Source organism: Catharus ustulatus, chromosome 6 (genome assembly GCF_009819885.2).
Source record: "Catharus ustulatus isolate bCatUst1 chromosome 6, bCatUst1.pri.v2, whole genome shotgun sequence".
Taxonomy (NCBI): Eukaryota; Metazoa; Chordata; class Aves; order Passeriformes; family Turdidae; genus Catharus; species Catharus ustulatus.
The window spans coordinates 40,982,648-40,994,168 of record NC_046226.1 but is presented as its reverse complement, the minus strand read 5'-3'; the positions used below and the strand labels follow the sequence as shown (position 1 = coordinate 40,994,168).

The 11,521-nt window shown below is 40.3% G+C and overlaps 1 protein-coding gene across 1 annotated transcript; it reads left to right on the top strand.

The window, feature by feature from the left end:
- Nucleotides 1–239: 239 nt before the first annotated feature.
- Nucleotides 240–10,265, top strand: LOC116997699 (astacin-like metalloendopeptidase). The gene is made up of 13 exons (XM_033062777.1): nucleotides 240–326; nucleotides 539–563; nucleotides 2,836–2,852; nucleotides 3,229–3,253; nucleotides 4,090–4,161; nucleotides 5,000–5,134; nucleotides 5,763–5,880; nucleotides 6,605–6,783; nucleotides 6,909–6,993; nucleotides 7,384–7,511; nucleotides 8,462–8,577; nucleotides 8,988–9,213; nucleotides 10,220–10,265. Exons 1-13 carry the CDS (start codon nucleotides 240–242, stop codon nucleotides 10,255–10,257), a joined length of 1,251 nt encoding a protein of 416 aa, XP_032918668.1. The 3' UTR covers nucleotides 10,258–10,265.
- Nucleotides 10,266–11,521: the final 1,256 nt, after the last annotated feature.

The following is an 11,521-nucleotide window of genomic DNA, read 5'->3' as shown; positions in this document are numbered from 1 at the left end:
GCTGAGCCGGCTCTGGGCAGCAGGACAGGGATGGATGCTGCAGGGCAGGGATGCTGCAGGGCAGGGATGCTGCAGGGCAGGGTGACAGCAGCACAGCACCGGGGATGCCCGGGGGCTAAGCTGGCTGTGGAGGCAGCACAAGCTGCTCCTGCGGAGGCTGCCATTGGCGGGCAGGCTGTCCCAGGGCAGGCGGTGCGGGTATATCTAGCGGCAGAGGGGAGCGCTCCCTGTCCGGCACCATGGGGCTGCACAGGCTCCGGCTCTGCCCCGCGCTCCTGCTGCTCGCTGCGCTCCTGCCCCACGCCGCCCTGGGCTTCCCCATCCAGGTGAGAGCAGCTCCCTGCACCTCTGCTCTGCTGCCTGCACGAAGCTGCCCAGGCCCACTTTGATAACTTTTCTGCGGGAAAGTATTAGCAATATAATAACAAATAAAGGCGGTATAATGGTTTAGTTCCTCCGTTCATCCTGATTTTGATAGTATTGTTGCTGCATTTGTCAGCTCTGGAAGAATAATGCCTTTTACCTGTTGGTTTTGCAGGAGAGCTATGAAAACAGCACAACAAGTAAGTAGGATTTATACTGTATTTTAAAAACAACTGTTACTTCTTGAATGTTTACTACATACTTGGTTTTGACCTGTTTTTAGAGCATGTGGCAGCACTGACAGACCTTTTGAATAAGGCTATGTTTCATAACTTGTTATTGAGCTGAGTGCAGATGTGTTTTTATAAAGATGTGCTTTACACAGACTTTTGGGGCATAGTTTATTAGGTTAATTTAGATGTGCTTTCACAGACTTGAAAATAAAATTTTAATTAGACATCTTGATACCTTTTCACTGAGTTGAATGTTATAATAAGACTGCTAATCACTTACCTCCTTGACTACCTCGGTGCAGCTGTATGAGAAAGAGATGTCAGACATCAAAGGAAGCTTTGCTTTGTTCTGGTTTGGAACAGGCTTAGCTGAACAGCTTTTGTTAGCTTGCAAAATACGAGGAGATAATTGTAGACCTTCAGAGGTCAATGGAAAGAAAACTGTAGGCAGGCTTTAACTACAGCAAGAAACTAACAGGTTGGGTTAAGAAGAAAAAAGTGTAAAAAGAAGACTCCTTGGAAAAATTTGCTTGACATAGTCAGAGCAAGTCAGTGACAAAAGAAAATTAACAAACTCTGCTTTTGAACATCATTTATGGCATGGGAAAAAAAGGGATGTTGTAAAATTACTGCTCTATATATTTAGAAGGGGCCAAGGAACACACTTGCTCAAGTTTAAGGTAGTCAGTTATTCAGACTCAAAGTTGCAGTTTTATTGGGACAAATGAATACAATGAGTTTTAATTAATTGTTACCACTACTTTTTTTGTGCCTTTTGAGACATCTTTCATTATTTAGAGTTAAAGGAAAATGTGAGCTGTATAATTTTGAAAACTCTATCACACCAGATGTTAATTTCATCAAGGACTGGCCAATGCCTTCTGTAGTGTCTCATTTAGGTTTTAAAAAGAAGTTGCAGGCTTTATGTGCCTAGGAACCTGGAGCCTAATTTCCACTGACTCTGACTACTCAATTAATCTAGTGCCTCTGGGTGCATAAATTCTGGATCCAGACAACCCATCTCAAAAATGTTCTCCCCTGCAGAATGTTTTTAGATGCCATGGATCTCTCTGATGCAGCTTTGGGAACTTTTCTAACTGAAATTTTTCTGTAATAAAGCACCATCATTTCAGCGGACTTCCACTGCCATATAACTGAAGTAACAGTCTGAAAACTGTCTTTTATTGAGTCTTTTTGGCTCAATAAAAGCAATTCTGTTGTGGGTGCTAGATAGTCTGAAAAGGAAAACATCTCATTATGTTTGAGCAATAGTTATGAAAAGGGAATGGTGCTGCAAGGTGTGATAGAGCTTGGCATATCTTTTATTGAAAAAAAATTATAGTAAAATTTGAGGCACAGATGGGCTTGGAAATAATAACTGTTTACATGAGTGTTCACTGTTTCAGTGTTGAATAGGAAAAACAAAATTGTTTCATACTTTGACAATTAAGACTGCAATTATTAGGAAACTGGAAGAGATTGCCAGATAGGCTTGCAACATATCCATCATACTTAAGAACAGGTCAAACAAACTGTGGTCAGGAATAATACAGATAAAAGTGTTTCTGCCTTAGGGAAAGCAGACAAATTGATGACCTCTAAAGGACCTTCCAATTTTTAAACCTTTTTGATATTATAACAATGAAGATAGAAATGTATACATCAGGTCAGATTTTCACTTCTGGTTTGTATCCAGAATCTCATATTGGGTAAAAATTAGAAGGCATCACAGTACAAAGTTACCTTAGGACTCAGAATGGTACCAAGCTGCTGTCAGGTACATGCTGAAGCTGAGATTATTTGCTAAATTATAGCCTCCATCACATGTTACGACCTTATTCTTTGACACTGTGAAACCAGGGGATATTGTTGAGCACCTGTTGAAGGGATATTGTCTCTGCACTTGTTGCAGAGAAATCTGGGGTCACTTTTTTGTCACTGGTTTCTTTTGTAATTTTCCACACAGAAACTGATAAAAAGCTTTGCTAATTCTTAGATGGTAAATGATCAGGATTCTGTTCCTCAGCACAATCTACTAGGAATTTTCAGAGTTGTTTGATTATCTTTTTAATTTCTGTGTCTGTGCATCAGCTGGTGCACTCCATTCCCCTCCACTCAAAGGGAGCTGCCAAAGGCATTCCCATGGCTGAGAAGGTCCATGCTGTTAAACACTGTGAAGTTGCATTCAGTGTCTAATGCTTGTCTTTTTCTTTGTTTGTTTGTTTTTGCTTTTTTGCAGCAACAGAACCTACTGAGGTAAGGAAAGCTAATTCAGCTCTTCTGATCACTTTGGGGTTTGACACTGTGGAAAATAATGTCAGGACTCTTGTATTCCACCTGTATCTACAGCTGCGCAGCAAAGTCTTCTCTGCTCAAATGTGCATCAGAGTGCATCTGAAACTTATTCCACACTTCATATTACATCTGCCTTTTTGATATTCCTATTTGCCATGGTACCAAAGAGGAGTATCTACCATCTCATGGTACTTCTTTACACATGGCACAGTATATAAAAGCTGCATTGCTGAAAGATACTTCCAGTGGTAGCCTGGACACTGTTGATAATTTATGTGTTAATTATTAAATGTTATACTATAAATTGTGCGATAATACTAATGTATCATTCTTGCAGGTTACTACAGAAGAGGATATATTTGGTATGTATTACTCCATCTACAAGCACATATTTGAGGGGCTATACTAATTGTTATCTATTCGATTACTCCAGAAAATAACACATGCTTAACACAAATTAACCTTTATGAGGACTTTTAAATGAATGCACTCACCACAATATTTTATGCAGAGCAAAGTCTCTTGGTTTTGGCTAATTCCTTGGCCTTGCTAAAAGCCTCAGTTCTTACTTTTGCTAAAAATAGCTTTGCTTAAGTCATGTCCTGAATTAAGTCACTTCTAAAGGTTAGAAGAACAGACGTCATGTGTTTGTGCTTTTTATTGATTGTGCAGAATTGGCTGATTTTGCTAGTAAGGCCTATGAGTCCCTGATGCTGGGCTTAGGTGGGGACATCGGTCCAACCCATGGAACAGGAATGCAGTTCCAATTTCATTGATCTTGAGGGTTTTTTAAGAGGTCATAATGTCCAGCAAGAGGTAGATGCTGGACTGCTCTCCATCCATTTTTGCTACTAGTACCTTAGGCTGGGGATTTGAGTGTGAGTTGTTCACAAAGAAGCAAAACTGTGCCATCTCAGACCTAAAAATAGGACTGCTGGGGGAAAAACAGGGAGAGAATGAAATAATTGAAGGACAATGGCCCTTGAGACTATGTTAATGCCAAAATACCACACCTGGGAGGTTCTCAAGATTGTGTCAGTGAACAAACATCTATATGAGTGAACATCCCTCTAGTCCCTAAATGGGCTCTGTAAGTTTTATATGCATCACTGGAAAAATTATGCATCATCAGAGTAAAAAATCAAGATTCATATTTTCTCTGGGAATGAGAAAGTGATACTCTTGTGTTTCTGCACAGAATCTCCTTCACCTACAGAGACTGATGAGGAGGACGAAGATATTTTTAACAGAATTCTGAAAGTTAACAAAGGTAATGCCACCAAATTCCTTTCTATAAGGGGCCTGTCTTTGTTGCTTTTTTGTGGTGACGTGGGAGGTAGGATGACGTACCACAATCTGTGCAAATGTTTTTCCCATCTTACACATCACCATGTGAGAGATAACCACTGGGATGATCGTGAGGTCTGAAGGGCTGAAGCCCTATAGCGTCTCAAAACTATTGTGTCAGTACTGAAGATGCTCCCAGGTGTGGAGGAAACTGAAAACTACTCAGACAGCTTCTCCAGGTTTAGCTTTCAACATTTTTGTCATTCTTTGGACATAAAGAGAAAACGTGGGTATTTTTATGCTTTGTTATTTAACTGCCTTTTTCTGGAATGACGCATTGCTGGCGTTCAGCCATCATATGGCTTTGCAGCACAGACTCCCAGATAAGCTGCAGTCAGTTCCATGCTCCCTGCTCCAGACTTCCTCTTCGCTCATCTTTCCAAACATTCCCTGATCTTGTCTTCTCCCTGAGCTTGTCTTTCTCACATTTTCTCCTCCAAGAGTCATTCAAGTGACTTTTCTCGAACTAAAGTAGTCTGTAGAAAGAGATACCAAATATTCTTACAGTTTTCTTCTGACAATACTCCTCTTTTTGGTTTGCCCACCTTCTTGGGTTTCCTTATTGACACGTCCTGCTTTTGCTCAGCACCTTCCTGGGGAGATATTTGATGCCATTCATTCCGTGTCACATGATGGATGATTAAACAGTACCAGACTAAAACATCATTCTTACTATTGCAACTGCTTGTTTTTTCCAAGTGTGCTTAGCAAGTGTGTAGCAATTTTTGGCTCAAATGATTCCACCCCTTGTCTCTCCCCAGACAGCTCTCAGTTCTTGCAGGAAGGTGACATAGTCCCACGAAGGAGTCGCAGTGCCATCAACTGTCGCCACTGCAAGTGGCCCCAGTCCAGTGATGGGATCGTTCGTATTCCCTATGAATTGGACCCTACTTATGGTGGGTTTAATTTTTTTAAAATGGATTTTGTCCAATACAGAGAGAAACTTACAATGAGTGAGCACACAAACAGTTGAATAAATAAGTTCTAAGGATTTACTTGTGCTGTGAAAGCACATATAAATCTTAAGTTACAAGGAGGATCTGCACCAGAAATAGATCAAATTTCATTGAGACATTTTGCCTGCATAATGTTTTGGGACTGGTCTCTTGGACACAGCCATAACCATTCTCTCTAATGGTGTCTCCAGCATACCTGCCTTTGTAAGGTTCATTATTATTACAGTGGAGCTTCAATGGTCTGCTTTTCATAAGCAAAACAGCTTCCAATAATAAGCAAAACACTTCCAAGTGTCCAGTAAGATATATCAAAAATCACCACTGTAATTAAGAACAAGTTGTTGAAAAAAGAGATACCTGAATACATTTGGACAAGTATCTGGATAAAGAGGATCTTGTGCCAGGCTGTTAAAATCTTAAACAAAATTCAGTACTGAGCAAAAAACAAGAAAGAACCGAAGCTAATGTTTCTGTCCCTCATTTACCCTGTTTTTGAAAATATGTGAAATTTTAATGGCATCTGATAATGTCTGCTTGTGACCCCTAAAATTAACCCTTACTTCCCCAGAGGAGAACCATGTAAAAGGGATTCATGAAGCCATGGCAGAATTTGAAGCACTGACTTGCATTAACTTTGTGAAGCGCAAGGCAGAACGTGACTACCTCAGTATTAGATCTGCTGATGGGTGAGTTGATTTGATAAATTAACAAGTTATTTCTAATCCATTTTTTAGCCCTTTCCTACACTGATTCTGTGTGACTTCAGAGAGGCTTTTGTTTTATCACAGTGCCAAGGTATCTTCCTTGGATACCTTACTAGTGCAAGGGCTCATCAGCTACATCAGGAACTCACTGCAGACATTGAAATAACACAAATCATGGAAAAGCACCATTAAGGGAGAAAGAATGTCTAAGCTCATGTTTTCTGTGTGGTATACTGCACACTTCAGCGCAACATACATTGAATACTGTAGGCCCTATCTACACAAGTAAACCAATTTCAACTTATGAAATAAACAGTTCTCTGAATCTCTTGGCCATCAAGCTCAGAGTTAGAGCTTATGAGAAAATTGTTCAACACTTAGCTTGAAAGTGTTATCTCCATCTTACCTCTAGTTCTGATTCTGTCTTTAGTATTTTGAAAAAAAAAAAAAAAAAGAAGTTATTTCAAGGGAGTTATAGCCTCTATGCTAACAAAAGTTTTCCAGAAAGATTTAGCAATGATCATACGTTTAGTTCTTTTCTATGCCATGGTCACTTTTGCCTCTGTACACTCCATCACAGTGGAGAGAGAGGAATCCTTCCATTCCCACAGGAGGTGTGTGAAGCAAGGTTCTTAGTTCTGCCTCTTTGCCTGCCTGCCAATAAAAATCCCATAACTCTTCTGTTGCTGTTCAATGCCTCTCTCAGCTGCTGGTCCAACTATGGGAAAGTAGGAGGAGGACAGACTGTCTCTGTGATGAAAGGAGGCTGCGTGTGGAAAGGAGTAATTCAGCATGAACTGGAGCATGCTCTGGGCTTTTTGCATGAGCACTCCCGAAGTGACAGAGATAAACACGTAAAGATCATGTGGGAGTACATCAGTCCTGGTAAGCACTTTGAACTCCTCAATGTAGGAAGTGGTGAAGACACATCCTGCTGCTCCCAGCTCTCCCTTCTCCCCTGAAGGGAGCAGGTAGGAAGCATACTCTAAGTACAATATCATGTATTACAGCTGACAGACCAGACTTCAAGAAGTTTGAAAACTCCAACAATCTGGGTCTTCCATATGACTATTCCTCAGTGATGCACTACGGCCCGTAAGTAGCAGCACGACATTAGTATTTCAGGATCTCAAATCTTACATTACAATTAGTTTCTATCATAACTCTCTCCTCACTGCCAGTTTCTCCAATTCCCCTTCTGAGAAAAACACTGTGAGTCAGTTCAGACAAGCTGCTCCCTAGGACTGGGGTACACTATCCCTTAGCTTTCCATTAGGGAGCCCTTCACTGCTGGGTTTAGGAGCAAAGGAAGGTATTTGGACATTGACTCTGCTTACTGGTGGACATCTCAACGAGACCTGTTTAAGCAGCACTATTTATCACAGCAACAGCTTATGCACAAGTCTTGTCCCTCCAAAGCATCCTACTGAATCCTGAAAGAAGTTGTGGTGCTTAGAGAACATTGTTTCTCGTGGGTCTTTTCAGATACACATTCACCAATACCACTGGGAAAGCAACTATTGTACCAATTCCTGATGGATCAGTACATATTGGACAGAGACAAGGGATGAGCAACTTGGATGTGGCCAAAATCAACAAACTTTACAACTGCAGTAAGTATCCCAAAGCCACCCTGTTATCTTCAACTCAGATTTGGGCATGCTGCAGAGACAGCAGTTTTTCATCAGACTGTGAGACTATTCTCATTAATTCCTGGTACCTACTGGGATTATTCTGGGAAGAAATGCAAAGGGGAAGCTGGAGGCACATTGTGATTAGTGAGAAAATGGAAACTGCCTCTAAATTAAATCAAACACACTTGCTATTAGCATAAGCGGCTGCTGTGCGACTGGACTAACTGCACACCCATTTTAAACATCAATGGAGTTGAATAATTAGGTTTCTTACAGTTCAGCAGACAACTGTAAATCCCAAAAGAGCCAGACATCACTGCTTCTCATGGCAGCTGGTATTTAAGAGCCAAATACAGAACAGTTGTGTGCTCCTTTGAACTTCAACAGTTTCATGTTGCCTTGTCCAGTTTTCAGAAGTTTGTCATTCTAAGTTTGTATGTTAAACTCTTTATGTGCAACCTCTGCTAGAAGAAATTTTTATATGCAATCACAGAAATTTATTCAGTCGGGGGGAAAATCTGATTAATTACCTCTTGCACCCCTAGTGCTCTGCCTAAGCTTAGAATTTAAGCATTGCAGAGGCATCATATTTGTGCTTGACTCTTCTGATGTCACTTCCCCTTCCCAATGGAAAACTGCAGTGAATTGAAACTTCTCACACTCTTTACAGAGTTGCAGGAAGAGACCTCTTGCTAAATGACAGAGCTAATCAATAAAAGTTGAATGATTTCAGAGCACTACTTTACTTTCCTCTTTGATGCATTATGTGAAAATGAGGACACTGTGATTCCTCCTTTTAATCAAGATGTGCCAGTTCTCTGAAATGAATGCTGACAGATCAGAAAACAGAGATCAGTCCATTCTGAAGAGATCATAGTTATGAATGACTGAAATCTTCTGCAATCCTGAAACAAGTGTTTTTTCCTCAGGTCGCTGCAGCACTATTCTTGATGGCCCTTCTGGGTCACTGAGTTCTGCCAACTACCCAAGGAATTACTCAGATAACACCAATTGTGTCTGGCTCATCCGAACCCGAGGCAAAAAGGTAACCAGAGGTTAAGAGTGGTCTTGAAATGTGGCTGAACTTATTTCCATGTTAAGCGTCTTGGGCTTTGTGCAGCAGTTGCCAGATGAGATCTTCTTAATGAGAAAAGTTTCAGACTAGTCTCTTCTTATGTGCTTAAGCCAGGACTAGGCAAAGACAATGCAGAGTTGAGATTTTGAAAAACCTCCACATGTTGGGCTTCAGCTTTGCAAAATCAAGACAAAGCTCCCTGAGCATGGGAGCATTCAGTGATTAGATCTGAACCCCACAACTTCAGGGGAAGAGAGGCCAAGCTGGGTAAGCACTTCTAGTCTGTGAGTCCATGCTTGGCTACAGCTTAGATTGACTGTTTTAAAGGACATTCCATGAAAGAAATATACATTAAAAGCTGATTTTCTCTTCCCTTACAGGTCTCCCTGCACTTTCAAGCCTTTCAGCTGCAGAAAACTGCAGGCTGTCAGGGTGATTATGTTAAAGTTTATGATGGATCCAGCAAGTCTTCTCCAGTTCTAATGGACAAGACCTGTGGATCAAAGATACCCAATGGCATAGTTGCTTCTAGTAACCATATGCTTGTAGAGTTCATCACAGATGGTGCCCATACAGCTTCTGGTTTCCAAGCCATCTTTATTGCTGGTAAGTCTGACAACAAGGAGAATGGCAAGGAAAACAGTTCCATGTCAAATCAACTTCATTCACTTAGGAAAAACATTGAAGATCTGCTCTCCATGAGGGTCATCACTTCCTTCCTTGCTTTTGACATAAGGGATCAGTTCTACACTGGCCCCATTTACTCATTCATGCAGATGGGGCCACAGTAAGGTGATTCACTGTTCACCTTCCCTCTCAGATATGTGCCATTCCAAAGCATGTGCCAATAAGGGCAATCAGTTTAATGACACTGCTAGGGTTACCAGCGCAGAAGAAAAGGATTAAATATATGTTATATATACATTCCCAGAGAATATATAAAGAATATATTCAAAGAGCTTTTGAATATATCATTCCCCTGGAAAAGGTGCAGGTTTTAATCATGCAGTTCAGAGGCTGAGACAGATCTATGGTGAATGAGGTCACCCAGCCCCAGGACAAGAAGAGAGGCAGCATTTCCATGGTCAGGATTCCTGGAACCTTTCCAGCTAGAACACATTTTCGTCAGACACATTTAATTAAGAACTAAGGCCACAGCTAAGCAATTAAGTGACCACAGGCTTTCGAGTTAGCGTGTACCAGCTGGAATAAAGGAATTCCTGTGTGTGACTGCAGCCTACAGGAACTGCACAACGGTGCACTTGTGTTAGTGGGAAAGGAAGCCTGGCTGTATCATGCAGCCTTGGAACTGCCATGAGATAAGAGCAAGCACACAGAAATCCACTGAATCCACCGAAATGCACTCACTTAACCGTATACCCAAACCAAACCAGTATTTTTGCATTGTCTCTCTGTAGTATCTCTTTCTGTCCACTGTTGCTATGGGAGGAAAGAAAAATAAAAGAATTCCCTGTGCCACATTGATGTGTTCACAAATATAAAGCAATCTTAGCAGCCAGATAAAATGTGATTTAGCATGTACATATTTTCGAGATGCTACAGTTTGTTCAGAGACCTCTGAAAGCTAAGTATTCTCTCATTTCATTTACAGTGAGGACCCAAAGAAGAGCCAGTCCACAACTGACTTAATGAAGAAGAACCTATTATGAATATATGTGAATATTGAAATTATGTGTTTCCTACCTTGTTCCTATCTTGGCTTGGATCAATATAAAATTTAATTCTATTAAGAATCAAAGTTTTCATCTTCCTGTAAAAGTTTATTCCCCAAGCCATATAAATGTACAAATTCTATACAGCTGGTGTGCTTCTCCTTTTGTCTGCACAGTTAAGTTATTGCCTCTTTCTATTTAACAATTGAATAAAAAGCTTCATTTAAAAAAGTTTCCATTTCTCTTTTTCAGTAGTCACTTCCAGCCAAACATGCTATCAATGTGGTCTGACTTCTTAGCCCCCTTCATTCAGTCATAGGGATGTCTCTCAAGTATACCACAGACATCATCATGGGTTTAGTTAGTTGGCTGAAGAGACAGCTCTAAACTTTGAAAAATCATTTTATGGTCTTCACAGTCCTGAGCATGAAAAGGTCTTGGACAGAGTCCTACTCCAGCCTAACATTTCAGCTTCCAAAAATGACTTCCTCTTCCCAATTCTGTTATCTCCTCAAATCACAAAAAAGGTGGACAAGACAAATCTAATTCCAGGAAAGGACTGGTACTTCCTATTGCAGATTTCCTTGTACACCTCTTGCAGGCAGGGGACAGCTAAGGGTGCTTGTTTATCACAAGCCATTTTTGGTCCCACAAAGATGATTAAGTCTATCACAGGACAAGAGCTGGACCAGATAATGCTACCAGAGCTCATACACATATTCAGAGAAGAAATTTTTTGCCAAGAAAGTAGCTAAGCTCTTTTCTTCTGATCTTGTAAGAGAACTGCAAGAGTGTCACCACTCCTGGAGTGTTGATTTTATAGCTTTGCCTGCAATCACACTTTTAAAATTATATCCTCTTCACCGAGATAAGCCTGTAAGAGATCTGAGAACAAAATAGGCTGCTATTTCAATTTGTAGCATAGACAGATAGTTAAATATATTACTATGTGTATTTGATACATATTTGTATTTTTAAGTTTGAAAAAAAAGGATATACTTCTCCTGTTCTTACCTTGTCACACTAGAAACCTTGACATTTTTCTCACAAAAATACATTTCTAGAAAAGAACAAAACGAAATTAATTTAAATCTCAGAGTAAAATTTACATGGAAAACCAAAACTTTTTTTTTTATTATTTTATTTTGTTAAAGGAGGCACCAATAAACTTAGTCTGAAGGAATTTGCTCAAAGGCTTGTCTGTGTTTATACTATATGATGAAGAATCAGTCAGCTCTTGA